The sequence below is a fragment of the Schistocerca nitens genome, chromosome 7 (assembly GCF_023898315.1).
Source record: "Schistocerca nitens isolate TAMUIC-IGC-003100 chromosome 7, iqSchNite1.1, whole genome shotgun sequence".
Taxonomy (NCBI): Eukaryota; Metazoa; Arthropoda; class Insecta; order Orthoptera; family Acrididae; genus Schistocerca; species Schistocerca nitens.
In genome coordinates, this window is record NC_064620.1 from 224,224,982 (window position 1) to 224,252,810 (window position 27,829).

General features: G+C 39.3%; 1 protein-coding gene across 1 annotated transcript in view; it reads right to left on the minus strand.

Moving 5' to 3' along the window:
• Window positions 1-27,829, minus strand: part of LOC126195399 (WD repeat-containing protein 26) — a 161,331-nt gene that overhangs the window by 17,903 nt on the left and 115,599 nt on the right. The window contains exon 10 of the mRNA XM_049933993.1: window positions 16,069-16,277. Within this exon, the coding sequence (XP_049789950.1) occupies window positions 16,069-16,277 (209 nt within the window). The remainder of the gene's footprint in view (window positions 1-16,068; window positions 16,278-27,829) is intronic.

The following is a 27,829-nucleotide window of genomic DNA, read 5'->3' on the forward strand; positions in this document are numbered from 1 at the left end:
ACAAAATCAAAACAATAGCTGTCAAAATAGCACCATTTTCTTGATATGGCACTGCAAAGATAGTTCACAGTATTTCATTTACAATTACAGGTTGGAATAGATAAATACTCCACGTCTCCTGCACAGAGCAAAGGGGGAAGAAGAGAGAGATGGAGGGAGGGGGAAGGAGGAGATGCATGAAATACACTCCTGGAAATGGAAAAAAGAACACATTGACACCGGTGTGTCAGACCCACCATACTTGCTCCGGACACTGCGAGAGGGCTGTACAAGCAATGATCACACGCACGGCACAGCGGACACACCAGGAACCGCGGTGTTGGCCGTCGAATGGCGCTAGCTGCGCAGCATTTGTGCACCGCCGCCGTCAGTGTCAGCCAGTTTGCCGTGGCATACGGAGCTCCATCGCAGTCTTTAACACTGGTAGCATGCCGCGACAGCGTGGACGTGAACCGTATGTGCAGTTGACGGACTTTGAGCGAGGGCGTATAGTGGGCATGCGGGAGGCCGGGTGGACGTACCGCCGAATTGCTCAACACGTGGGGCGTGAGGTCTCCACAGTACATCGATGTTGTCGCCAGTGGTCGGCGGAAGGTGCACGTGCCCGTCGACCTGGGACCGGACCGCAGCGACGCACGGATGCACGCCAAGACCGTAGGATCCTACGCAGTGCCGTAGGGGACCGCACCACCACTTCCCAGCAAATTAGGGACACTGTTGCTCCTGGGGTATCGGCGAGGACCATTCGCAACCGTCTCCATGAAGCTGGGCTACGGTCCCGCACACCGTTAGGCCGTCTTCCGCTCACGCCCCAACATCGTGCAGCCCGCCTCCAGTCATGTCGCGACAGGCGTGAATGGAGGGACGAATGGAGACGTGTCGTCTTTAGCGATGAGAGTCGCTTCTGCCTTGGTGCCAATGATGGTCGTATGCGTGTTTGGCGCCGTGCAGGTGAGCGCCACAATCAGGACTGCATACGACCGAGGCACACAGGGCCAACACCCGGTATCATGGTGTGGGGAGCCATCTCCTACACTGGCCGTACACCACTGGTGATCGTCGAGGGGACACTGAATAGTGCACGGTACATCCAAACCGTCATCGAACCCATCGTTCTACCATTCCTAGACCGGCAAGGGAACTTGCTGTTCCAACAGGACAATGAACGTCCGCATGTATCCCGTGCCACCCAATGTGCTCTAGAAGGTGTAAGTCAACTACCCTGGCCAGCAAGATCTCCGGATCTGTCCCCCATTGAGCATGTTTGGGACTGGATGAAGCGTCGTCTCACGCGGTCTGCACGTCCAGCACGAACGCTGGTCCAACTGAGGCGCCAGGTGGAAATGGCATGGCAAGCCGTTCCACAGGACTACATCCAGCATCTCTACGATCGTCTCCATGGGAGAATAGCAGCCTGCATTGCTGCGAAAGGTGGATATACACTGTACTAGTGCCGACATTGTGCATGCTCTGTTGCCTGTGTCTATGTGCCTGTGGTTCTGTCAGTGTGACCATGTGATGTATCTGACCCCAGGAATGTGTCAATAAAGTTTCCCCTTCCTGGGACAATGAATTCACGGTGTTCTTATTTCAATTTCCAGGAGTGTATATGTAGTGAACACATATGAGGATGAAGCTGCGGTGAAAGGCTAGTCTAACAAATATAGTAAGCTCTGACAATAGGGTAGCAGAGTCAAACTTGAGTAGAATAGATTGTGCGATAATCAACAGATATGCATAAGACAGGGTTAACTACAGAAGTGTTGATTTTAATTGTTCAGATCACTATTGTCAGTTGTTAGAACACTCAGGCACGTCTGTAACAATATTCTTCATATAACGGAGTTGCTGAGTTGCAAATAGGCACAACAAAAATATACTGTCACACAATAAGCTTTTGGTCAACAAGACCTTTGTCAAAAATAGACAACAGACTATTCTTGACAAAGGCCTTGTTGGCAGAAAGCTTATTGTGCGACAGTCTTTTTCAGTGCGCCTATCTGCGACTCTGCATCTGCACTATATGGTGAGTAGCAACTGCCCTTTTCATATTGTTACATTCCATACTGGATTTTCCAAGCACTTCTGCACCAATATCAACTACAAGGTATGAGTAGAGTCAACATTTGCACCTTGAAAGATAAGCTAACAGAGGAGAAGTGGGTCACCATTTATCAGACTAAAGGGTCTCCAAGCAAATGGGATGAATTTTATAGGACCATGATGCAGACTTTTCACTAGTCCTGTTCTACAAAAGAAACCTCTGACATTTAGGATGCCCTTCACAACAGGAGTGTTGTGCAAGCAGTATCACACTGCCAAAGAGAAAGAAACTAAGGCAGTACATAAAAGCATAAGTAAAAGAAAACAAGACAGATGGAAAAAAGTAAGTAAACTGTTTATTATTTCAAAAGCAACTGCCTTAACTCTTAATACATTTATCTCGTTATGAGACAAGATGGTCAATACCTTCATAGAAAATCTTTGCAGTTGCCTCCTATGGAACCATGAATGTAGCTAGGTATGCACCTCTTCATCTGAACCAAACTGACAGCCACAAATCCTATTCTTCAGAACCCCACAAATATGTAAATTGCATGGGGAGAGATTGTAACTGTGTGGAGGTTGTGTAAGGGCTTTCCAGCAAAACTTCTGCAGCACATTCAAAACAATCTTGGCAACATGTGGGCACGCATTTTGTTTGACAGGTTGTTTCAACTATGATGAAGTTTCGCTGGAAAGACCTTACGCAGCCCCCATGTAGTCCCAATCTCTCCCAATGCAATTTCCATGTCTCAGGAGCCCTGAAGATAGACATCCGTGGCCAATGATTTGTTCATGCTCGAGTACAATTATGGTGCTGTAGGCAACCACAACATTTTTACACAGAGGCAATTTTTTTTCTTTTTTTCCCTCCATTTGTCGCATTTTCATTTGACTGCCCCTTATACATGAAGACACAATGTTTTGTATGTTTAAGGAAAAGCATAATCAAGATAAACAAGTATTTAAGATAGGTTGTACTCTGTCTCTATCGACCTAATCACTGATGGGATGTTAAATCCTAATGTTTCTTTTCTTTTATTTCCTTTGGAAAGACAAAGTGATACTATTTTCCTATCTGAATATCAGTTATTTTTACTAGTAAATATGCACCATCATTTGAGCATTATTTTACCATTCACTAAATGTCTGAGCAGTCACTCATGAATATGATACAATGCTCTTTTTGTAGATAAGAGTATTAACCCTTTTGAGACCATCGGGACATGTGTGTTGCATGTACAAATTTATTTCCCTTAAATTCTGGAAACAGATGAAAATTTAATGGGGCAAAGTCAGGACTGTATGAAGGATTATCGATGACAGTGAACCCAAGATGCCTGATTGTTGCAGATGTTGCAGTGCTCATGTGTTGTCTGGCATTGTCATGCTCGGGGGAGGGGGGTATGCGCCATGTGTGGAAGAACTCTCTGAATTTTAAACTCTATTACAGCAAGCTGTTTCTCATGCACCAACATAGTTACATTATTATACAACGCTATTTTACACACTACAATTGAAAGCACTTTAAAGTCAGACAGCTGCAAATATGTAAACATGAAGAATATAGATGTAGAACGTTAACAAAATTTGTTTCGTTTCAAAAGCTTTAAAAGTTTTCATATAAAAAATAATTTTATGGCAGTTGTTGTCTTCAACATCTTCTTGACCCTCGGTGAAATGTTTATACCACTTGTAAACTCCTATGGGAAATTCACCAACAACCACAGTCAATATTTCACATGTGGTGTTGCACTTTATTCCATTTTTCAAACAAAATTTAATGCAAATTGTCTGCTCCACATTTTTTGAAAGTAAAAATTCACCGAGCACTCGAGAACACTTATAACTACTTATAACAATAAACTTAATATTGAAAACAGCTGAAAATGCAAATATACATCAGGAGCACATGTACCATTAAGATAAAAAAAATTAAAAGTTGGAGGTCTAAAGTGTGTGTAATTACAAAATTCCCATTACTTTTTGATCACAATTCATAAGATACAAAATGTTTCTAAAACTGCTAAAGAGACCGATGAGTAAGTTCACCCAGATCAATCATAATTTTTTAAATATGAGACTACTCATTTTTCCTACATTAAATATGTACACACTGTGTGTCTATGCACTGCTTAATGCAATCTCTTTTTCACTAATACCATTCTTTACATTCCATCTAGGTTTTTTACTATGATGATAAGATTCAGAGCCATTATTTTATCAGTTGGTATCAGACTCAGTTTATCACAATGACTCTGGTCAAGTACAATTTCTTAATTACATAACAGAAACTTAAGACTGTTTTATCTTTATAATCACCTATGATCAAACCGCACTGTGCACATGTAGCAGTATGTGACAGTTTCGCTAGTGGCTTGTTGAACACCTTCATAAAATGTATTTAAAGAATATTATAAGCTGTAAAAACAGGATACTTGTAAGGAATGAGAACTTCATCATTCTAACATTGAGATGGATGAGCTAGTTTTTAGCAGGTATTGTGACGGCTGCTCTGAAGTCTTTTGCTGACACACACACACACACACACGCACACACACACGCACACACACACACACACACACACACACACACACACACCCCATGCCCCCTCCCCTGTCTCTCCCAAAGTTACTGAAGATTCTAATTCTTTTTATAAGAACATAATTGTACAGTTTGTGCCAAAATGATTGACAGTACTACACAACATTTTCATTGTTGAATCATGATTCACTAATCATCTTGTGAATGCTGCAGTTCTTATTTCAGTGCTTGCTAAGAAAATTGGAGAGGAATTGCGTCTTATGCAATACAACTTTGTAGCTTTGTTTTCACCCAGACATGTTCCAGTGCTTTTTGTGTTTTCTTCAGTGGTTTTGTCTCTTTCCTTCTCAGTGGTGCTACTTGGCATTTATGCTAGTACCTTTAGGTCTACTATGCAATCTACAGCTTGTCATAGTTTTCTTTTATGCTGCAGAGCTTTTACTTTCTTGTGCCGAGATAACACATGCATTTCTTTTGTTTTTGTCATTACATATTCATTTTATATGATGTCTTGCCAAATTTGGCAAAAAACAAAAGCAGCATCAAAAATCTATTAAATGCAACAGATTGGGCATTAGACCTAAAGCTACAAGCATAAATGTCCAGCAGCTCCATGTGAAAAGCAAAATAAACAAACCCACTGACAAAAGCGCAAAAAGTGTTGAAACGTGTCTGGATGAAAACAAAACTACAAAGATGTTTTGCACACGGCAGAATTTCTCTCCATGTGACTCATTGTTGCCTAAACAATTCATTTCTTTCTTTCAGCAATGATTCTTGCATTACAACTCAGCATTTTAATGTGGAAGAAAGCTGCAGTTTTTCGGTTCTGCTGTGCTTATTTTTTGGTACAAGACAAGTTTCTTCTTTTATCCCATTTTCAACTGGTTTTCTTAATAAAAGAGAGCACACTGCATTATCTCCATTAATAAAAACATGATGATGTGAATGTAGCTTATTAGAAACTTAAGTAGAAGAGTGTGCCTTATACAAAAAAAAAAAAAAAAAAAAAAAAAAAAAAGCAGCATCTTTAAATTTGTGTGTTCTATTGATGTTCGATCACATATATTCTGTCTTGTTGGTTTGACATTTTGATATTGTAATAAGGTATATTACACTGGCCAATGAATAAGCTAAGCATGGATTACTAATTTTGTGGCAGTGATACATTTTTTGCACTTGCATCTCATGAGAGTATTAATCTCTGACATGCTTAGTTTTGTTATCTTGGTTGTTGTCATTTAAATTCACTGTGTTTCCTTATAGTCCCACCCCCTCCAATATGTTGTTCTCAGCATTCATCAAGAATCATGATTTTTTACGTAATAAAGCTATGTGCAATTATCTGTGCTTATAAACTAAGAGACCACATAACAGGTGACCCGATCTAAGAACTTTTGTGCCTTTCCACAAATGGCATTTTTGACAAACAGTGGAAATACACATGAAGACAACGAGCAACAACAGCAGATTATTCCATGCCATCACTGACAAAATTGGGAAACTATGTGACGACAAAGGTTTTGGAAGTCGCTCTCCCATCTCGTATGAGCATGAAGCCCACGCAGTATACCAAAAATGGTATTCATTCTGCAATGCCCGAATGTCACATCACAGTGATCATTTCTGTTGAGAGGGATGTCAAGTCAGACTTAAAGACTCTCGGTTCAAATAAGCACTCCCAGGTTACAAATATGTGCAATGACAAGCCCTGTAACAGAGCCGTGACCATAGTTTGAAGCAATGAGGTACCCATCCGTCTGTTCCAGCAGTTTGTCCATACTGCATCTGCAATTACACCCACCCAGCTGCAAACATGTTTAGCAGCAGTGGAGAAAATATTTCAGCTGAAACATGTGATAAATGGTCACTAATAATTCACTCTGATGATTAGGAATTTGGACCAACAAACCACAACACTGATGCCACCAGAAGCAGCTTATAAAAACTGAAAGACAAGCTCATATCTTGCTGCATAAAGTCCACCGAACTCTGAGTCAGGTAAGTATTACATCAAGAAAAACGTGGTGTCAAGACTCCAACAGAGTTCTAGTGACATTTACATAATTTAGTGAACAGCTCCACAGTGTCCAATGATTTGTCATTAAGCATTTGGCAGCAACAACTGCTGGTAGGTACGGATAGTATTGGTAATATACAATGATAAGTCATCCAACATATTACTGCAGTTTGCTGATAGGGTCTATGAAACACTCGAGTCAATGGTTACAATTCCCACGACACCAGTGGACCATAGCCAACCAAGTTCACCTCAGGCAAAGATTCCAGACTGCATTGCTGTCAAGTCTTAATGCCCATTGAGTGTTTCCAATGAAATCCAAAGTTTAAGAACCACTGTGGAATCACTGGCAACACAGATGTGCGCTGTAATAAAACTGGTTATGGTGAGATAAACTGCACTAACCATTCTTGAATAATATGAAATGACTGATTCCCAAGTTAAAGACTCAAAACCCAGAAATCCACTACCAAATAGCTATATGAAAATGTGTAATTGTCAACACATATAAACAGTTTATGTAATTACTATGGATTTCTTAGAAAGATAGGCAATAATAAACAATTATTTATACTTTGTTTATTGCAATGTATGTTCCAAAGATGATTGTGCATGAATAGATCAATATATGATAGTATTTTCTTTGCTATATGTTATTATAGGTAAATCTTTGTTCTTGTTCAGTACGAGTATGTAGTACAAGTTATGTGAGATAAACTGCACTGTGTTGAGTTAGCATAGAGGTTGAACTTAATTGTATTGTGAAGTGAAATAACTGAAAATATATCTGTTCTACAACAGAAACTCAACCAATGCTCATATAATTTAAGACAATGAAGCCAAGCATCTTCCAGACAAGTATATGAAGTTGCTTTTCAGACTCTAGTGGATTAGAAGCCTCCAACTTTCGACAACAACAAGGAACAATAACAGATGAGTACTATGAGAAATGTTAATTTAAATTCTGCCTTTGCTACCTCTCTCTGTAGTGTGTCACTATCTCAGCATGCCAAGTGCTCTGAAATTGTGACCAGGCACCAAAATTTAGATTTACTTCAAAATAAACATAATGAATCACCTTTGGGTTATAAGAAGGTAGTGATAGAGCACGCAATAGCAATAATGCGCTAATACATGAACTCAGGATCAACAGAAGAGCTCTCTTGGGGTATGCTGATACCACAAATATTTTGGCGAACGTGCTGCCAAGTGCAGCTCTCTATGCCATTACTTGAATAGTCAGTGAGTCCACAGTAGCGGAGCAGTGTCTGCACACTGCTGGCAGCAGCCACCTCCACATGAATATTCAACTGCATCAAAAAGACTGTACATATCACACAAGCATACAGGCATGATGTTCCTCACAGACACTGATTTCAAGATCAACATGCTGGCTGTCAGCCACACGCCAGACAACAAACAGGATGTTCCAGCATGGTTTAATGCAGGCAACAACACTGTGATCAATATTTATGGACACAAAAGTGTTGGTTTCCCCAAGCTTCTCACATGATCACTTGCAAGTAACTGACATCTCTGAACCCATATTAGGTGCACACCTTCTGGCACATTTTGCACTAACAGTTGACCCACAGGGAACAGTGTTACTGAGCTCAGTTGACAACAGTACAGTCTCAAGTACTAAAGGCCACACTGTTTAAAGTGTGTTACACAGAACTGACAACACTTGCACCTCTAGTAAATATGGCACAACTACAACACAGAAGCCTGTGGAGGATAGCGCAATTAGTGAATGTATGATTGCACTTTAACACTTAATACACACAAACTGCATACAAAAGACAGTCAGATACTTTTGACCTCAAATAGAAGTGTGACCAGTGACTAATTTTACAAATCATAAATCCATTATCTCGGTGTTCAAGAAGGTGACAAGCATTTTCATGTAGGCAGTTTCGACATACTGAGTTCATAAGCCAGCTTATGACAGACATTTGGCACATAAGAGGTGCTGAAAATTTTTTTTGTATTTGTGGTGTGGCAGAGATTTGTGGTGTGGCAGAGATTATAGACCACAGAGTCACCGTGGATCAGGCCACAGATCCGCAGTTACAACAGTTGTTGAATGATACATCTACAAGGCTAATCAGACTCCTGGCCCAACTCCAAGTTGAAACGGTGATGTGACATCTCTCTGAACAAATGGTGCCCATAAATTTCCCAGAAGTTCTGCTAGACAGCCTTCAAATATGTCCATGGCTTACCTGATCCAGAGGCCAACACTACGGTCAGACCGCTTACAGATTGCTTTCTGTGGTCTTTCAGAAGATAGATGCACTCACATGAGCATGTTCCTGTGTCCCATGGCAACATAATAGAGTAGCTTGTCACATATATGCTGACATCAGTAACTTTCACTGTGCATGTTCATGTCAACCTGGTTGAATATACCAGATCCACATTCACCGCCATGGACAAATGTATAAGGTGGGTGGAGACAATACTTATCACTGATATCTCAGCTGAAACTACAGCAAAGACATTCATTTAACATAGACTGATGGTTTCCACTGTCCTCTCTGAATTACAACTGATCATGGTTGCCAGTTTGAATCCACTCTCTTCCAAGAACTAGCTATACTGTGTGGCATTTGGTGACACCACATACTACCCAGTTACCACACCACAAGTAATGGTATGGTGGAATGGTGGCACAGAACCTTCAAAGCATCACTCATGTATCACCAAGAAGGGTGGATACAGGCACTTCCCTTAGCCCTCTTAGGCCTCCCAACTCCGTACAAACTTGTCATTGGCCATAATTGTTTATAGTAAGCTTCTACGCATTCCAGCGGACTACTTAGGGTTAGCACCTCTACCTGACATGGTGGAACTTGCACATTTGCACATTTAAAAGACAATTACATCTGTATCCGCTGTCCACCCGTTTCTCGCCAAGGCAACCATCAGGTGTTTGTGCACATAGGCTTTCACACCTGTTCACATGTGATGCTGCCCACGGACTCACTCAGATTGTCACTACAGCCACCATACATTAGTTCTTTCCAAGTGCTGAGTAAAGGGAATCATTACTATGGGCATCCTATATAATGACACCCTTGAAACTATCCACGAAATGTGTCAAACTGACATGAATTTTACCCTCAATGGTACCGGATACCCTGCCAACACATAACACCACAAATGGTCCATAGTTACTGGGTCATACTTACCGGACACTGACCAAGTATCTCTCTCAACTTTTGGGCACACCTGCACTACAGTCAAAAGCATCATCATCACCCTGTCATCCAACCCACAAAAGATCAGGTCAGCAAATCCAATTTAACTACCATGGCATTCCAGGTGCTCCACACTATTGGAAGGAGTGAGAATGGGGGCTGTGTGGCAGCAATATATATCTGAAATAGTGTGTTGTGAGAATATTATGATGTATATGTGAACTCTCTGACATGCTTAGTTTTATTATTTTTTCCATAATAATTTAACATTCTTGAATGCATTTATGAAGAATAAAAAGTTAATTCTCGTGGTTCTAACACTATGTGCAATTATCTATATCGATAAACTAAAAAGCCACAATTAGAAATAACTATGACCATTTGCGTGTATATTTGTGGAAAATTAATAAATAGAAAGAAATACAAATATTAAAATAAAAAATATTAATCATACATAGTGAGGTAAGACTAAATTTTAAATTTTGTTTCAGTGACTGAAGTTATGGAGAAACTCTCTTTTTTGTAGATGTTCACTGAGAAGTGTATCTTGCTAACTTAATACAGAATCTGGAGCTTTTTATTAATGTTTTTAGATGTATGTTTGTTGTTCAGCATATATGTCAATCAACACAAACAGAACAGATAAATTTAATGATGCTGCAATTTTAATGTGTATGGCATGTACTACTGCAGGTAACATCTTTCTAATAAGTTACATTCATATCATCACATTTCTATTCATCGAGAGATTGTAGTGTGCTCTCATTTGCAAAGATGATGACCAAAAGGCAGAAGTGGAAAAATTCACATTCTTTTAATAAATTTCTTGCTGTAAAACCACTATGTACATCAATATGGATTGAAGAGGATGTATTCCATCCTACAGCAAAATGTTGTCAAGTCATCCAAGTCAGAACACCAGAAAACACTGTGGAGACACAACATGCAACAACACCAGCTTGTAAACACCTTCCTATTTTGCAGCTCTTTGATCGTTTTGCAAGGCACTTCATTATAACTTATACTTCCATTGTTACAAAACCAAAATTGCTGTGGTTCAGCAGCTAACGTCTTAAGATTATACAAAATGCATAACATTTACAAAAAAAAAAAAAAAAAAAATGTTTGAAAAGTTGACAGATAGTTTTGTTCTTATGATGGGCAACTATGCTCATTTCCATTTATATGGTTACGTTAATAATCAAAACTTCTGTTACTGGTCAGATAAAAACCCTAAAGACATGCATGAATGTCTTCTTCACAGCAACAAAGTGAGAATGTGGTGCGAAGTTATGAAGACATCTGTAATTGGACCATACTTCTTTAAGTGGACTGATGGACAAAGTTACCTGTCAATGTCTGAAAATGCTCTAGCATCCAAACAAAATGCACCTAAATTGTAAATGGTCACGTTTCCAGCAAGATGGAGCAACTTCTGACATGGGTAACACTGTGATGAATTCTTTAAAGGGTTAAATTCCCAGCTAACTTAGTTTCCCACAATGGTGACGTACAGTAGCTTAGCCCACACATTCCCCAAATCTCAGCATACACTGTCCATCCCAAAAGTTCAAGACATTTTATTCCTGGCATACAAGTCACAGAAAAGCAGTAACTACAATGGCAGCCTGAACTAACAACTGTAAACAACAAATGTGCATTTGACCAGTCTGTTGCAAGCAAGCTGTGTTAAACAGCAGATGTGTGACCATAGCGTGTCAACACTGTCGTGTCACAGACTGCAATGGTGCCACATCTCTAAATCAACTATTCAAGACAGTTTTCAAAATGTTTTGAAGAACAGCATAGCATGTGCAAAGTTTGTCCCAGATACCACGCGTCCTGAACAGAAACAATGACATGTAGATGCCTGCCACAGCTTGACTGAAATACAAAAACTGACAAATCTTTTCTGGGGAAAATTATTACAGACGATGACACTTGGTGTTGCCAATACAAACATACCAAAAAGCGAGTAGTAAGTGTAGAAATTCATATGAAGGGTCAATGCTTTGAGACTATAACCAAACATTCAAGCCAGTCTAAATAATCAATTATTTGAAAATATAATGTAATTGGCTGGATAAAAAAATCTACTCACCAAGTGGCAGCAGGAGAACACACATGAAAGGTATTAAGTATGGAAGCTTTTGGAGGCAGTAGATTTTTCTTCTGACAGGAGGACTGAAGAAGATGGATGACACCCAGAACTCCAGGTCAGGGGAGACATACAGGATGAGATGAGAAGGAAACAGTGATTGTTGGAGAAATTGTGTGTGAAGGAAAGTAGGTCCTTCACCCAAGCAGCAAGATTAAAAGCCGATTTAGGGCTGAAAGTGAGACCCTTAGATAATACAGATAATTCAGGAGGGAGAGTGGTTTTGACAAGAGGATGAGAACATTGTACTGTTGTGACTGGTTCTTGTGATTATGAGTTATCTCATCTGGTGCAGTCCCCAACAACCAGTCTTTCCTTCTCATCGCGTCCGGTAAGTCTTCCCTGATGCCGGGTTCTGGTGATTTTCCCGAGCTTTACCCCTTTTCTAAAATTCACCAGTCCTTTTCCTTCACCTGTCTTACTTCCCCTTCAGACCTTCTGTCAGAAGGAGCCACTGACTTCAAAAGCTTGCATACGAAATACCTTTTATAAGTGTGTTTTCCTGCCATTGTTTGGTGAGTAGATTTTTTATCTATCCAATTACATTGTTCAAGCCAGTGTGACACACAAGTTGAATGAAATCTCAAAAAAATACTTTTCTGGCAGTTTCACATGGCTGTACAAATGTTCTGTACAATGTACTAAAGTGGATGGAGACTACAAAGAACAGCTGAAGCTTTAAAACCACCATACCAACATCTTATCACTTCTCTTGTTTTATTACACTAGTCTTGAAACTTTTTGAACTGATGGGGTACATGATTTTTTAGTTAGTTACTTAAATTGAGTGTGTACGTAAACAAATCATGAAGAATTCAGCAGAAAATCTCTTCCATATCAATCAAGTGTTGGGGGTGTGTACTTCTCAGCTGCAGACTAAGAGTACTAGTGCATAGTGCAAAGTGGTGATGTCATTTTCACATCATCAGCCTTTCTTTTATAGATTTCAATATTATGAAAAAGATAGATTGCTACTTACCATATAACAGACATGCTGAGTCAGAAGCAGGCACAACAAAGGCTACTAAACACAAGCTTTTGGCCAGAAGGCCTTCTGAAATACACACACACACACACACACACACACACACACACACACACACACACAAATTCAAGCAAACGCAGCTCACACACACATGATCACTGTCTATGGCTGCCAAGGCCAGACTGCAAGCAATTGCGCATGATGAGAGAAGCAATTTAGGTGGTGGGGCTAAGGAGGAGGCTGGGGCGAGGCTGGGGCAGGGAAGGGGAGGGAGAGCAGGGTCTGGGTTGGGAACAGAAAAGTGTTGTTTGTGGGAGCATAATAAAGGGATGAGGTGGAGAGAGGGTAGAGAGCATTGATGTGTAGTCTGGAGATTAGATTGGGGGTGGGGGTAAGGATGATAGGAGCAAAAAGACTGTGAGTGTGGGGGGGGAAGACAAGTAAAAAGACTGGAGGGGGGGGGGGGCTCAGAAGTAAAAAGACTGTGGGTGTGCTTGTGGAATTAGATGGCTGTGTAGTGCTGGAGTGGGAACAAGCAAGGGGATAGGTGGGTGAAGGACAATGGCTAATGAAGGTTGAGTCTAGGAGGATTACAGGAACATTGGATATATTGGAGGTCGAGTTCCCACCTACACAATTCAAAAAAGCTGATATTGGTAGGAAGGATGAAGACAGCATGGGCTATGAAACAGTCATTAGAACAAGGAATGTGGTATTGGGCAGCGTGTCCAGCAACTGAGCAAACCAGCTGTTTCTTGCCACAGTTTGTTAGTGGCCGTTCATACTAACAGGCAGCTTGTTGGTTGTCATGTCCACGTAGAATGACGTGCAGTGGTTGCTGCTTAGCTTGTAGATCACATGACTGGTTTCACAGATAGCCCTGCCTTTGATGAGATAGTTGATGCTTGTGATTGGACTGGAGTAGGTGGTGGTGGAATGATGTATGGGACACATTAAATATATATATTTTTTCCTTTTTATGTCACTCAAATGGCATATATTTGCAGTATCTTGGAGGAATAAAGATGTTAAAATGTCATGTAGTAAGTGAGATATTATAAATTACAGTGTAAGGTTCTATACCTTCTCGACCAGGGCCATTGGGGAGTTTTGCGAACTAAACTGTTTACTAGGAGACATTTTCATTGGCAGGCGATTGATGGCGGAATTGTCCATTTTTGTTGTGGCTTGAGAGCAATGTGCCCAACAATAAGCAGCTCTCAAGGCATCTCTGTTCCCCCTGTCCCACTCCATGCCAACCATGGGAATGCATTCATGTAGACTTCGTGGGTCTCCTTGAATTTCTATTGGCTCTTGATTGTAGATGCATTTTCCTGGTTTCCTTACATTCTCCGCTGTGTGTCGACATTGGCTGACGTCACAATTCAAACACTTTTGAGGGTTTTCTCTATCGAGGGTTCGTCTCGTACCTCAGTTTCTGATAAGGGCCCCAGTTCATTTCTCACACCTCTCAATTGCTTTTTTCCCATCACGCTATTCATCATGTTACTGCTCTGCCATTCCACCCTTAATCAAATGACGAGACAGAACAACTCATGTGTATGTTCAAGTCTCAAATGAAAAAGTCTGTAGTGTGTTCTTCACCAGACGATGCCTTTATCCGTTTTCTGACCATATATCACTTCACACCTCTGGGGGAACAGAGCCTGGCTAAGTTTCTTCATGACTGGCAGTCACACATGCTCCTCCACATTCTGCAGTCTGTGCTGCACCTGCCGTAGTCAGGTTCATCCCATTGCTTTGCACTGGGATCACCGGTGTGGGCACAAGGATTTGGTCACTAGCCCAAATGGATACTGGCCACTGTTGTCTGTCACCAGGATGCGAAGTTCACGATGCCGTACAGCCGACAGGCTGATGGCACACCACTTTGAACAGTTGTGTCCTGTTCACTGCCAGAAGCTACCAGTTGTGGATGCAGCACCCGTCACCACAACCCGCCCCGCTGCCCTCCACCCCAAGCCCCTTGGCTGCCTCCTCCATGTGCAGTGCCCTGGGGTTCCAACTTCCCGGCAGCAGACCTCAGTCTGTCTCTGACATTGGGTCCATTATCACACCCTGCTGTTCCATCGGGCCACATCCACTGGCCACCTCACCATAATTGCTTCAGCCATCATCATCATCATCATCATCATCATCATCATTGGTTCCAGCCCCCCTAGGAACTGCTTGCTGATGACGACACAGATATGACAAAGGCACCCTCCTCCGCAGTGCTTTTGTCATGCACTGTCTGGGCCCACTGCCCTCGGGCACGCCCATGTCTCCACACGTTCTGGTCCTATGTACCAGTACCCTCCCAGCACATCATCCCACTCTCTGCAGTTGGCATTCCAGATCCGACGGATGTGTGTCTCATAGGACCGCTGACATCTCCTCCGTCACCTGGGCACCATCTTCACACAAGGCAGAGGTGTGCTGTATACTGCTACTAGTGCATTTGAGTGAGGGTGTGTGCGTGCCCAGTGTAGTGTCACCATGCATATGTACTTAAATCAACCGTCAATGTTATCAGTGCAGACCAGCCCCTAGAGGCCACCTGTAGGGAGCATGTACACAGCTCAGTCTCCACTGTACTGTCTACTGGCAACTCGCGCCTCTTTATGCACAGAACAGCACTGACTCACGCTCACTATCCACTGACTCACGCTCAGTATGTTCTTTTAGTTTGTGCTGCTCATATCAGTTGCTCTGTGTATCCCTTATGTTGCAACTTCTGTATGATTTTCTTGTCTCATTATATGTGAAGTCATGAAAGGCTTATTTCCATTACTGTTCAAAAGTTTATGAATAAAGCTATATTGCATCACTTGGATCAGTTTTGTGTATTACTTGATTATTACAGTTAGCACTTCTTGCCTAATCACAGAAGCATCCACAATGACTCCTCAAAAGACAATTTTTTGGCTGATGACAAATGTAGTTCTCTGAAACTTGTAAATAAAAATGTGCACTAACAGTACAAACCATTATTGAATTGACACAGGCATACAGCAATATGCTGACTTTTTTGTGGCATACATGCATATCATTTGAGTGACAGCTGCACCTCAAATGTCTAACAGTAGGGACTCCATAAGTAAGTACTACCTACCTTCACTTCCACTGGCAACGAAGTCCTGGTTGACTCCACCAAAGCAACTGTGTATAGTGAAATGTCCTTGTGTAACTCCCTGGAATTTCCGCACAAGGCAACGATCTTGTAGGTCCCATAAGTGTACACCCTGGGTGGCAACATTTAACAATGCAAGGCGATCTGTGGCATTTACGGAAAATGCCATCACAGGGTGATCTTCCTGCAAACTGGTATCAAAATATGTTGCTGATGACTGTGGAACTAATTTCTGATTACTTTATTAACTCATTTTTCTAAGTGAGTTCAGAAATGAACACACAGACACATATGTCACATCATAACACAAGTTACAGACAATATAATGAATTACAGGATTTACTGAATACTGACAACCATTTTCTATTAATAATTTCACTAGTTACAACCAGTAATTTTATTACCCAACAGGCACATAATATTTTATTTCATAATATCAGCATCCTCAAAAATCGTAGTAATTAATGACTAGCTTGTGATGTTGACATTGAAACTTGTTCTTATTCCAATGTACTATAAAGAATGGTTATAGCCAGCCATGATCTCTCTAAAGCTATTAGGGAAAACAAATTTTCAGGCTAACAACACAAACAGTGACATCTTTTCAAATCAACTCATCCTGCAGGTGACATTAAATGCACACTAAAACTCTACTCTTTAGCAATGCTTAAGTGGGAATGCATACACTAATTAGTGAATGACTTAATCAGCTCAATAAACTCCACACTGAGTGACTAACACATTATATACTTCTTTTTAGTCACAGTTACAGAATATTACTACAATCATAACTGGTTCCAGCATACATTCCCCATCTTCAGATAATGTATGGCTGAAACTAGTTATTACTCCAATAAAATTCTGTGACTGTATCTAAATCAAAACCAAGTAAAGAAAATGTCAACTGATTGGCGTGAATAAGAGCATAACACTTACTACTAAGACATTTGCAAGCTTCTGTGTTGGTTCTCCTCCTTGAATGAATGTACAAAAACATTAACTATTTACCACCACAACACTGTAGAATTAGCTTTGAGGTTGCATTTCAGAATGTGGCCTCACAATGGAAAAAATCAATAAAAATAATGAAAGCATGTGATTAGAGCATTTTATTTTCAGTAAGATAGTAATAATAGTAATAATAATCTTAGGGGCAGAGTTAAAAGAGAAGAGTCCATTTGTAAAATTTTGGTGCTTTTCTTTATAGTATTAGTTGTGAGTTAGTTGTTAAGTGAGGTCATATAAACATAAACTGTTAAAAAAAATTAATCATAAGTTATAGTAGTAGCTATGTTAAGCATAATTATTTGCATATTTGGTCATTATTAATGGAATACATAGATAGCAAATGGCAGAAGTGATAACTGGCACATACATGACAATGAAGTGAGACTACGTCCACACAAGCAAAACGTGATTCATCACAGAAAATAAAGTTTTTGGCCACAGGAGAAAGATTAGGACTACAATCAGCATCCAACTAAGAGTACAGTGATAGATTTTTCTCAAGTGCGCAGACTACATTCAGTACTTCAGTGGACTGATTAAACTCTCAAAACAACATTTAGATACACCTCTATTCAAGAATTTGTCACAATTATAAATAAGTGGTTGAGATGTGAATTTTTTTTAATGCCTCCACCAGACATCATCATTAATTCTATTATTTCACAACAAACAAAGAAACAGAAAAATTGCATGATATGATCACCTCAGTTGATCCGGACCACAATCAAATATCTGGACCACAATTAAATATCACTAAAACTGAGTATTTGTAAACTGGTCCTAATCTTTCAGTAGTGAATCTTAAAGGCAGAATAAAGATGGCAAGCTGATTCCAGTATCTTGGATCTTGTCTTGGATCTCATCTACAGACTAATAGGAACATATTAGTGATGAAAGAATTAGAATAAAAGCAGTCTATTTATGACAGCATTAGATCCCTTAAAACATCTTAAACTGTGCACAACACCGAGAAAACAATGACAGACTAACATGTGGATGATTGACTCAATGTTGACAAAATGTCATTAACAGAGGGGCAACAACCATTGGACTATGCCCAAACGCCACAAGAGATAAAGAAGAATAGTGTTTGGTGATCAGAAGAACAAGATCCAGTTGAAATTGTAAAATATTAGGAGGGGGACGTGGAGCGGGACAAGGAGGAAATGGGACAGAAGAACAAGAAGAAAATGAATCATTGATAATATACAAATGGGGATAATTTTTTCCATCTGTACAGAGACTGAGAAAAGTGACATGTTCACAGCTGTGTGTACATTTAAGAAATAAGAAAAATGGGAAAAATGGCCTCCACTTAACTTTCATACTCAAAAAACAGCCAACAGAGGAATTATCTGTTGCAAATAAATAAGAACAAACCAAAAACTTAGTCACTAAAAATTTAAGTCTTAAAAAGAATTGGCAATCAATACCATCAGACCAAAAATCACAATCTCTCTTTCTTAAAAAATAAAACAAATAAAAATGGGAAATTGAAAGGAACACTTACTTACCACCAGCACAGTCAGGAGCAACAAGAGCATAGTTTATAGGTATGTAGATCAAAAAAATGGTGTAAAATCTTAGTTTTTAAGAAATTTGATATTAATTCCCTCTTGGCAAAGAGGTACAGCCTGAAAATAGGAGAAACCATGAAAAAGATGTAGACATAAAAGAGGTGTGCAAAAGTAGCTCTGAAGGAACAAGATAGCAGCTGTAGGTAATAAATCAAATATTAATTTTGATGAAGCAGCTATCCTCTAATGCTCTAAAATTTCCTAAACTAACATTGCTGATTCTGTTTCTGTGTCTGTCAATACCACTCTGGTTGCCCTATTTTGAGTAATTAGCAAGCAGAGAAATGATATTTATCTCACTTAGCAAAATATAATTTTTCACTAGCCCACTATGAAAACAAATACAGTAGGACATTCAGGGCTCTGTCAATGCCAGATTATAAAATGTGCCCAATTATCAACACCATTTTTAGAAACTTGGTTTAAAAAAAGGTATATAAGCAAAACCTCTAGTTTTAACATACAAAATCAATGAACTTTTATTTATTAAACACAACAGAAAAGATTGCAGTATAAAAAAAAAATCAAAATTATGCCGTACTTTTTCTATAAAAATACAGCTTTAGTAGAAGGCAAATATGGTACTCTTCTATTGAATCAGTTTAATGCTCCAAGTTTTAGAAAAGTTCAATGTACCGTGCATAAATAATATTTTGTACACTAGTTACAAAATAAAATATGTACCACAGATTTGAAAAGAACAAGAACAAGGTTATTAATAAAACTGCTAACAAGAATTTTGTACAGTTTAATTGGAATCACTGTCTTCAGGAATAGCACACATACCTAATACTGTCAAGGGCATGAAATACATCGGACTGGTATCTGCCAGTGATGGCTCAGAATCATTTATACTAGCACAAAGCTAACAATGCAACCAGCTTATCTTGGCGAGAAGGTAACTGCCAAGTGAGGCAGACAATTGATACTGATAAGGCACCATGCTAAATGGTTCTGATGTTTCTCAAAGCTGTCCATTATAATGTCAATAGCACTGAGCTAAAAATATGCATGCCATGCCAGTCTAGTGGGTCTACCAGATTATCGAGTTCTGGACTACTGCCGTCTTACTCTATTTAAATTACCTGTTCAACACAGAATACAGAGAGAATTCTTGGCTGAATATTAACCTGCTCAGCTAAAGGAGAGGATCATTTTAAGGCCATGAAGAAAGTAATGATGGTATAGACTCCCTTGTTACTGGAAGTCATTAAAAAAATTAAGCAAGTATTTTTCATTTTTGACAATGTATTCGTCTACGGCAACAAGAATTTCATGAAATATCATAGAAATTTTCAACTAATTGTGCTCAATGTGCCTGTAAATAACAAATTTCCATTTATGAATACTACTGGACTGTTTAAAGTTTGATTCTGATATTATAACAGGTAAGTAAAGCTGCTGTGGAGAAATATATGGTACATCAATGTAATGGAAATATATTTGTGGATGATTACAAGAGGCAATCAAACTATCTGGGATAGTACTAATGTGCTGTGTTATGTAGTCTGCAGTATAAGCTAAAATGTAATACAGCATAATGAGCGTGGCAACTGTTGGACCCATCAGGTAAGTGGTTCTGAACTGCAGTAAAGACTACTAGGTACTTCATTCACATGGAAATGCTTTGTGAGTATAGCAACTGATGAAATAAACCACTAAGAGAAAAATGTTCCTAACATTCTTATTTTACCCTGAGTATGGTTCACATGTAAAGCTGTTATAATCAGATGGCTTTACTGTGTAATTTCTTTCTTTCATTATATATTCTTCATTCAGGAGAAACAAAAAAGAAGAAGGAAGATTATAGAGTTTAACATCCTACCGACAATGAGAACACTAGAAGCAAATCACAAGCTCATATTTTGAAAGGCCAGGGAATGAAATTGGCCATATACTTACGAAAAGAATCATTCTGGCATTTGCTTCAGTTATTGGGGAACCTACAGAAAACTTAAATCTGAATGTCTCATCACGAATCTGAACTGCAGTCCTTCCAACTGAGAGTCTTAAACCTACACCTGCCCATTCAATAGAAATATCCATGTGTACAATGGCAGACGCATGCATACTGTAGAAGCATTCTGCTAGGACAATTTAAACTGGCTGTTCATAAGAATTACAGGCCGTGTGTGTGTGTGTGTGTGTGTGTGTGTGTGTGTGTGTGAGATGTGCATTACGAGCTAAATAAATGTGTGCTGTTTTACTCAATTATGCAAAGTAATCTCTTCCTAATGGTACTCATTCCAAAACAATATCACTAATTATAGAATCATTAAATGCCATATTGATAACAATGTTCAATGATTTGCTAACAACTGGAAAATCCTGCATGGTTCATCAATGCTGTTGTTGAGAAGGACGTTGATCAGCTGCACCATTTGACATTGAGTTCAACTGCCAGAGTTTTGATTGGTCTGATGCTACTGAATCATCACTGTTATGAAACGTCATGTTCAATGACGGCACTGAAACCTGTATAAGTAGTGATGTCAATTTTGAATGAATCTTCAAAATGGCTGAGCCCTTATCTCCATTCAGGCTGTACAATTTGCTTATGAAGTGGCGTATGAGGATTACAAGAGGGGTGATCTTTGTTACAGCAATTTAAAACACACTGAAAAATATACATTATTTGGATACATTCTGTAAAACTTTTCATAAAAATATACAGAATATACTGGCATACCTAGATATCTCCATTATGACACACTTCTATCTGTTCACCAAACTTCCCCTTCCTGTCCTCTGAGTGTTTTTATAGTGCCATAAGATCCACAAATGTTAGTGTATGTAAGGCTGGAGAAAAAAACAGTCTATCCTTTGGCTTTCACATGTAATGCCCTACCACATGTGTCCAGTTAGCAGAAATTTGCTGTAGAAGGCAACTGTAAGGAATATTTGCTTCTAAGTACACTTTACCACAGGGTGAAAGTTCCATCCTCATAGACTATTGGAAATTGTGTGTGCTAATAAATCAGTAAGAGTGAACATGTTAATCCACTGAGTGTAGTGTACAAGTAATGACCTTCTGCAACACAGCTACAAAGAAATAAATTTCATCAAACATCAATGAAAAGGAAAAGTTATAATGCTAATAATTCTCATTCCATTCACTACCAAAGCAAAAGTGTTTGTCCATACCTCTCTGTCACAAAATTATCAGTGCAGTCAGTGAGAAAATTTACTTGCCAATGCTAGTGAACAACAATGAAAAGCAATAAAACACAGTTGTATAATGGCATACACACTGAAGGGCCACAGAAACTGGTGCAGCTGCATAATACCATGTAGGGTCCCTGCAAGCACACAGAAGTGCTGCAACAAGATGTGGCATGGACTTGAAAAATGTCTGAAATAGTGCTGGAGGGAATTGACACCATGAATCCTGCAGGGCTGTCCACAAATCCATATGAGTAGAGCATGCTGCAAGGCATCCCAGATATGCTCAATAGTCTTCATGTCTTGGGAGATTGGTGGCCAGTGGAAGTGTTTACACTCAGAAAAGTGTTCCTGGAGTGACTCTGTGGCAGTTCTGGATGTGTGGTGTTGCACTGTCCTGCTGGAATTGCCTAAGTCTGTCGGCATGCACAATGGACATGAATGGATGCAGGTGATCAGACAGGATGCTTATGTATGTATCACCTGTCAGAGTCGTATCTAGATGTATCAGGGGTCCCATATGACTCCAAATGCACACACCCCACATAATTACAGAGCCTCCACAAGCTTGAACAGTCCCCCGCTGACATGCAGGGCCCATGCATTCATGAGGTTGTCTCCATACCCGTTCATGTCCATCTGCTTGATACAATTTGAAATGAGATTCATCCAACCAGGCAACATGTTTCCAGTCATCAACAGTCCAATGTCAGTGTTGACAGGCCCAGACGAGGCTTAAAGCTTTGTGTCGTGCATTCATCAAAGGTACACGAGTGGTCTTTCAGCTCAGAAAGCCCATATCGATGATGTTTTGTTGAATGGTTCACACACTGACACTTGTTGATGCTCCCGCATTGAAATCTGCAACAATTTGCAGAAGGGTTGCACTTCTGTCATGTTGAACGATTCTCTTCAGTTGTCGTTGGTCACATTCTTGCAGGTTCTTTTTCTGGCCGCAGCGATGTCAGAGATCTGATGTTTCACCGGGTTCCTGATATCCACGATACACTCATGAAATGATCATACAGGAAAATCCTCACTTCATCACTATCTCGGAGATGCTGTGTCCCACTGCTTGTGCACCGACTATAACGCAAAGTTCAAACTCACTCAAATCTTGATAACCTGCCATTGTAGCAGCACTAACTCATCAAACAACTGTGCCAGAAGTAGTTGTCTTATATAAGTGTTGCTGACCTCAGCGCCATATTCTGCCTGTTTAAATAGATATTTATATTCGAATACGCATGTCTATACCAGTTTCTTTGATGCATCAGTGTATGTGCTAATTAGATTAAGTTTTGTTGCATCCAAAAAGCTTAAATAGTGACATCCCCCCACCCTCCCCCACCCCACCCTCTAAATTCATCTAGAGCCAATTCACTCAACGGTTAATCTGTTCCTTCAGTGCTTTCTGATATTTTCTATGTATTTCTCTTTCTTCCAATCACATCCCACATTGTGAAGGAGGCACTTACTTCCACTGGTGACAACTCCATCATATTTTGCAGATTGTTGCTATTTACAACTTTGTTAATATTACGTACCACCACTGTAGTGCAAAATTAATTGGACACAACTAACATTGAAATTCTAACTTATCATGTCCTGACAATGAAACTGAGATAATATACACAACTGTAAGAATGATATACCACAGTTCATTAAGAGGAGGTTACAAATAATAATAAAAAAAGAACATACTGAGTGAAATCGAGAGAGTTCTTTCTCTGCAAAAGGTGCTATGTAAATCAATCAATCAGAAAATGTACACACAGTACCACTATAGCATTCCTTTCCCCCTTGATCAGCAATTTCTAAAAAAATGTCATTTTGCTACCAATCAAGAATATAATCGTCAATCTGACACCAACTTCAAGATGTCTTCTCCGCCACTGCTGTAGGGCATACACTTGTATCATATTCCAACAAAACAGCTGAAGAAGAATCTTTCACTACAATTTCTTGTGTCTACTTCCGTGCTGTTTAGTGTACCCAACTCATTACTAACAATTATATTTTCATTAAGTTGTCATTTATAATGCAGACACTTGTGTTTGAAACAGATATGCCTAATTTTTAAAAAATGACAATACCAATATAAAGAGAAATGTACTAAATAAGAAACTCACTTGCAGCAAAGACGTAACATGTGTTCCACAGAGGCTGGCAATAAGGAGATAGAGAAAGTCACCCCAGATGAGAGTAGATAAGAGGAACATCTGTGGCACTGGGGGCTATTATAGGCTGGTTGAGATGAAGGCCACTTTCAAGAGGGGCAGCAATGGTGCCATCATTGGTAATGTAGAAGTATAAACAATTTTCCCATTGCTACCTTGTATTATAGAGAAAAAAGAAAGTGTATAAAAGCTGTCCTATGTCTGGAGGCGCAGAATCAGTTTTAAAAATATTTCCTATCTGAATGGAGAATTATTAACAAAAATATTTAAAAAACCAAGTGTTGAAGCTTAAAAGTGCCAGTTATCACAAAAGCAAACACAAACATAGTTAGATCTATTGTGACTGGAAAATCTGAACTTGAGGTGCTATTTTTGTTTCCATTTATTATACAGCAACTTACAATAACCAATTCATTAGTAGCACAGTAGTATGCTTCAGCTTTCCTTGGTAGTATCATTACCTGCAAACTCCCAAGATTACTTTCCAGCACATGTTTAACACTAACAATAAGGGAAAGTATACCTAATCCCACAAATTTGTTGCTGTGCATGAGTCATGGGGCACACTGACACTTGGAATTAAATTTTTGTTTCATATTAAGGAAAGTATAAAAGTGACATGTCTCATTTCTACCTAAGGACACCAATATTCAAACTTACTTATGAATTTATTTTAAACATTCCAAGGTATTTTTACAACCAACTAATACAAACAAAAAATGAAATTTAACTTTTGTATTCCCTTGTTTCCAAAACAATTCATTCATCATGACCACCTAATACCACAGTAAAATTTACACCTTTCCATCATTATGGCAGTGAGAAAGGACCTTATACCTCACACAGTATTAGTTCATAAGAATAAGAGAAGCTGTTCACCTCAGATATTTTCCTACTGTAGATGTGTCTAAACTGAAACACTTCTGGCTAAGAAATTCTAAGAAGAAAAAGAGAATCAGTCTGTATGTGTGTTTGGGGAGGGGGAGGGGGAGGGGGAGGGGGGTGGAGGGGAGGAGTGCAAGACCTCTATCTTGAACCAAAGCTTTTATATTGCAAGATCCCACATCAGTGAATTTATTATAGATGGAGAGCTGGCTGACAAATGAGTACAAACTAACTGTAAAAAAGCTGAAGGAGTATTCACCTATAATGATTCAGAATCAACATCAAAAACATTTCTGGAAAGACCTCACAAGATCTGACAATGCAGCAAGGCAATTGGCTTATGCATTAGCACTTTGTGATACACAAGATTTGATGGTTTGTTTGTGCTCCACTATTTTGCTAAAAGCTACATTTAGACTCTTATTTTGGTAAGAATTCATCTTGCACTCTCCAGCAATTTGATTAGACTGATCTCAAGGTGTTTTCTCTCCTCATAAGTGTACCTTGAAGAGAAGCATGAAGCTGCAGTGGAGAGGAATAAACAGTGAACACAAACAAGGAACACACAGTTGTTCAGCTCACGATCTTCTTACTCTAGTCCCTCTTAGTTACCCACTCTAATAATATGGCTAGGCAGCGATCCCCCTGTCATCTCTGTCTACATCTTCTTGGAGCATCTCTCAATGATAACTTGCAGTCGAATTTTGGAATCCTGAAGATACAAAGGGGCAGTCCTAAAGTTTCAATTATCACATCAAAAAAATAAAGTTATGTAATTCTTCTGGTACATGTGTGTAGTCCTGATACACATTGAAATTTCCATGTCACAGTACCAAAGCGTGCCACTGCCGGAGCAAAAATAAAAGGGCAGAGCACATTGATAAAGTGGGGCCTAGTGAGATAACTCATTTTCTGCATTTGTAGGGGAACAACAGTGCAACAATCCATTTGGTGTTGGTGGAAGAGTACAGTGACAGCACATCATCAAATGAATTGTATGACACTGATTAGGCGGCACAGATGTTTACGGTGAGGTCAATCAAGTCTGTTTGACAAATAATGAACTGGCACACCATCTCTCTGCGAAGAACCATGAATCACAACAGAAGCTGAGGCTGTGGTGCTCAAGGACCATGTACCGCAGTTAAAATGGCAGCGAAAAAAGTAAAAGTCAGTCTCAGATCACTTTTCAGCATCTTGCATGACATTCTGAACAGGACAAAGGTTTCTGCCTACAGGGTTCTGCAACTGCTCATACCCATTAAAAAAGCCTGCCAAACAGAGGCTGCAACAAAAATGTTGCAACAGTGTCAGGCTAATCCAGAAGATGACGTCTGTAGCCACCTAATACCCCTGGTTGAGTGCTGGATGTATCACCCAGACAAAGGAGACAAAACAGCAGTGCAAGCAGTGGAAATGTGGATTCACCACTGCCGAAAAAGGTGGAGACTCAATTATCATTATCCAAGGTGGTGATGACTGTTTATTGGGACTGATATGGTGGTGTGGTGCTTGTTGGGACAAACTGTCACATTAGCACTACTGATATCTCCTTACAAGGTTACAGGAGGTTGTCAACAGGAAATGTTTGAGAAAGCTGTCCAAGGGTGATTTATTGCTCAATGATGACATCCTAGTCATTCTGCACAGTACCATTCTCAAACATGTTGCCTCTACAGGTAAACAAATTTTGCGATTAGATTAGATTAGATTAGATTAGATTAGATTAGATTAATACTAGTTCCATGGATCATGAATACGATATTTCGTAATGATGTGGAACGAGTCGAATTTTCCAATACATGACATAATTAGGTTCATTTAACAACATACTTAAGTTAATATAACAACTTTATTTTTTTTTTGTGTTTTTTGTTTTTCTTTATTTTTTATTTTTATTTTTTTAATATTTTTTTCTTTTTTTTCTTAATTTATATCTAAAAATTCCTCTATGGAGTAGAAGGAGTTGTCATTCAGAAATTCTTTTAATTTCTTCTTAAATACTTGTTGGTTATCTGTCAGACTTTTGATACTATTTGGTAAGTGACCAAAGACTTTAGTGCCAGTATAATTCACCCCTTTCTGTGCCAAAGTTAGATTTAATCTTGAATAGTGAAGATCATCCTTTCTCCTAGTATTGTAGTTATGCACACTGCTATTACTTTTGAATTGGGTTTGGTTGTTAATAACAAATTTCATAAGAGAGTATATATACTGAGAAGCTACTGTGAATATCCCTAGATCCTTAAATAAATGTCTGCAGGATGATCTTGGGTGGACTCCAGCTATTATTCTGATTACACACTTTTGTGCAATAAATACTTTATTCCTCAGTGATGAATTACCCCAAAATATGATGCCATATGAAAGCAATGAGTGAAAATAGGCGTAGTAAGCTAATTTACTAAGATGTTTATCACCAAAATTTGCAATGACCCTTATTGCATAAGTAGCTGAACTCAAACGTTTCAGCAGATCATCAATGTGTTTCTTCCAATTTAATCTCTCATCAATGGACACACCTAAAAATTTGGAATATTCTACCTTAGCTATATGCTTCTGATTAAGGTCTATATTTATTAATGGCGTCATACCATTCACTGTACGGAACTGTATGTACTGTGTCTTATCAAAATTCAGTGAGAGTCTGTTTACAAGGAACCACTTAGTAATTTTCTGAAAGACAGTATTGACAATTTCATCAGTTAATTCTTGTTTGTCAGGTGTGATTACTATACTTGTATCATCAGCAAAGAGAACTAACTTTGCCTCTTCATGAATATAGAATGGCAAGTCATTAATATATAATAAGAACAACAAAGGACCCAAGACTGACCCTTGTGGAACCCCATTCTTGATAGTTCCCCAGTTTGAGGAATGTGCTGATCTTTGCATGTTACGAGAACTACTTATTTCAACTTTCTGCACTCT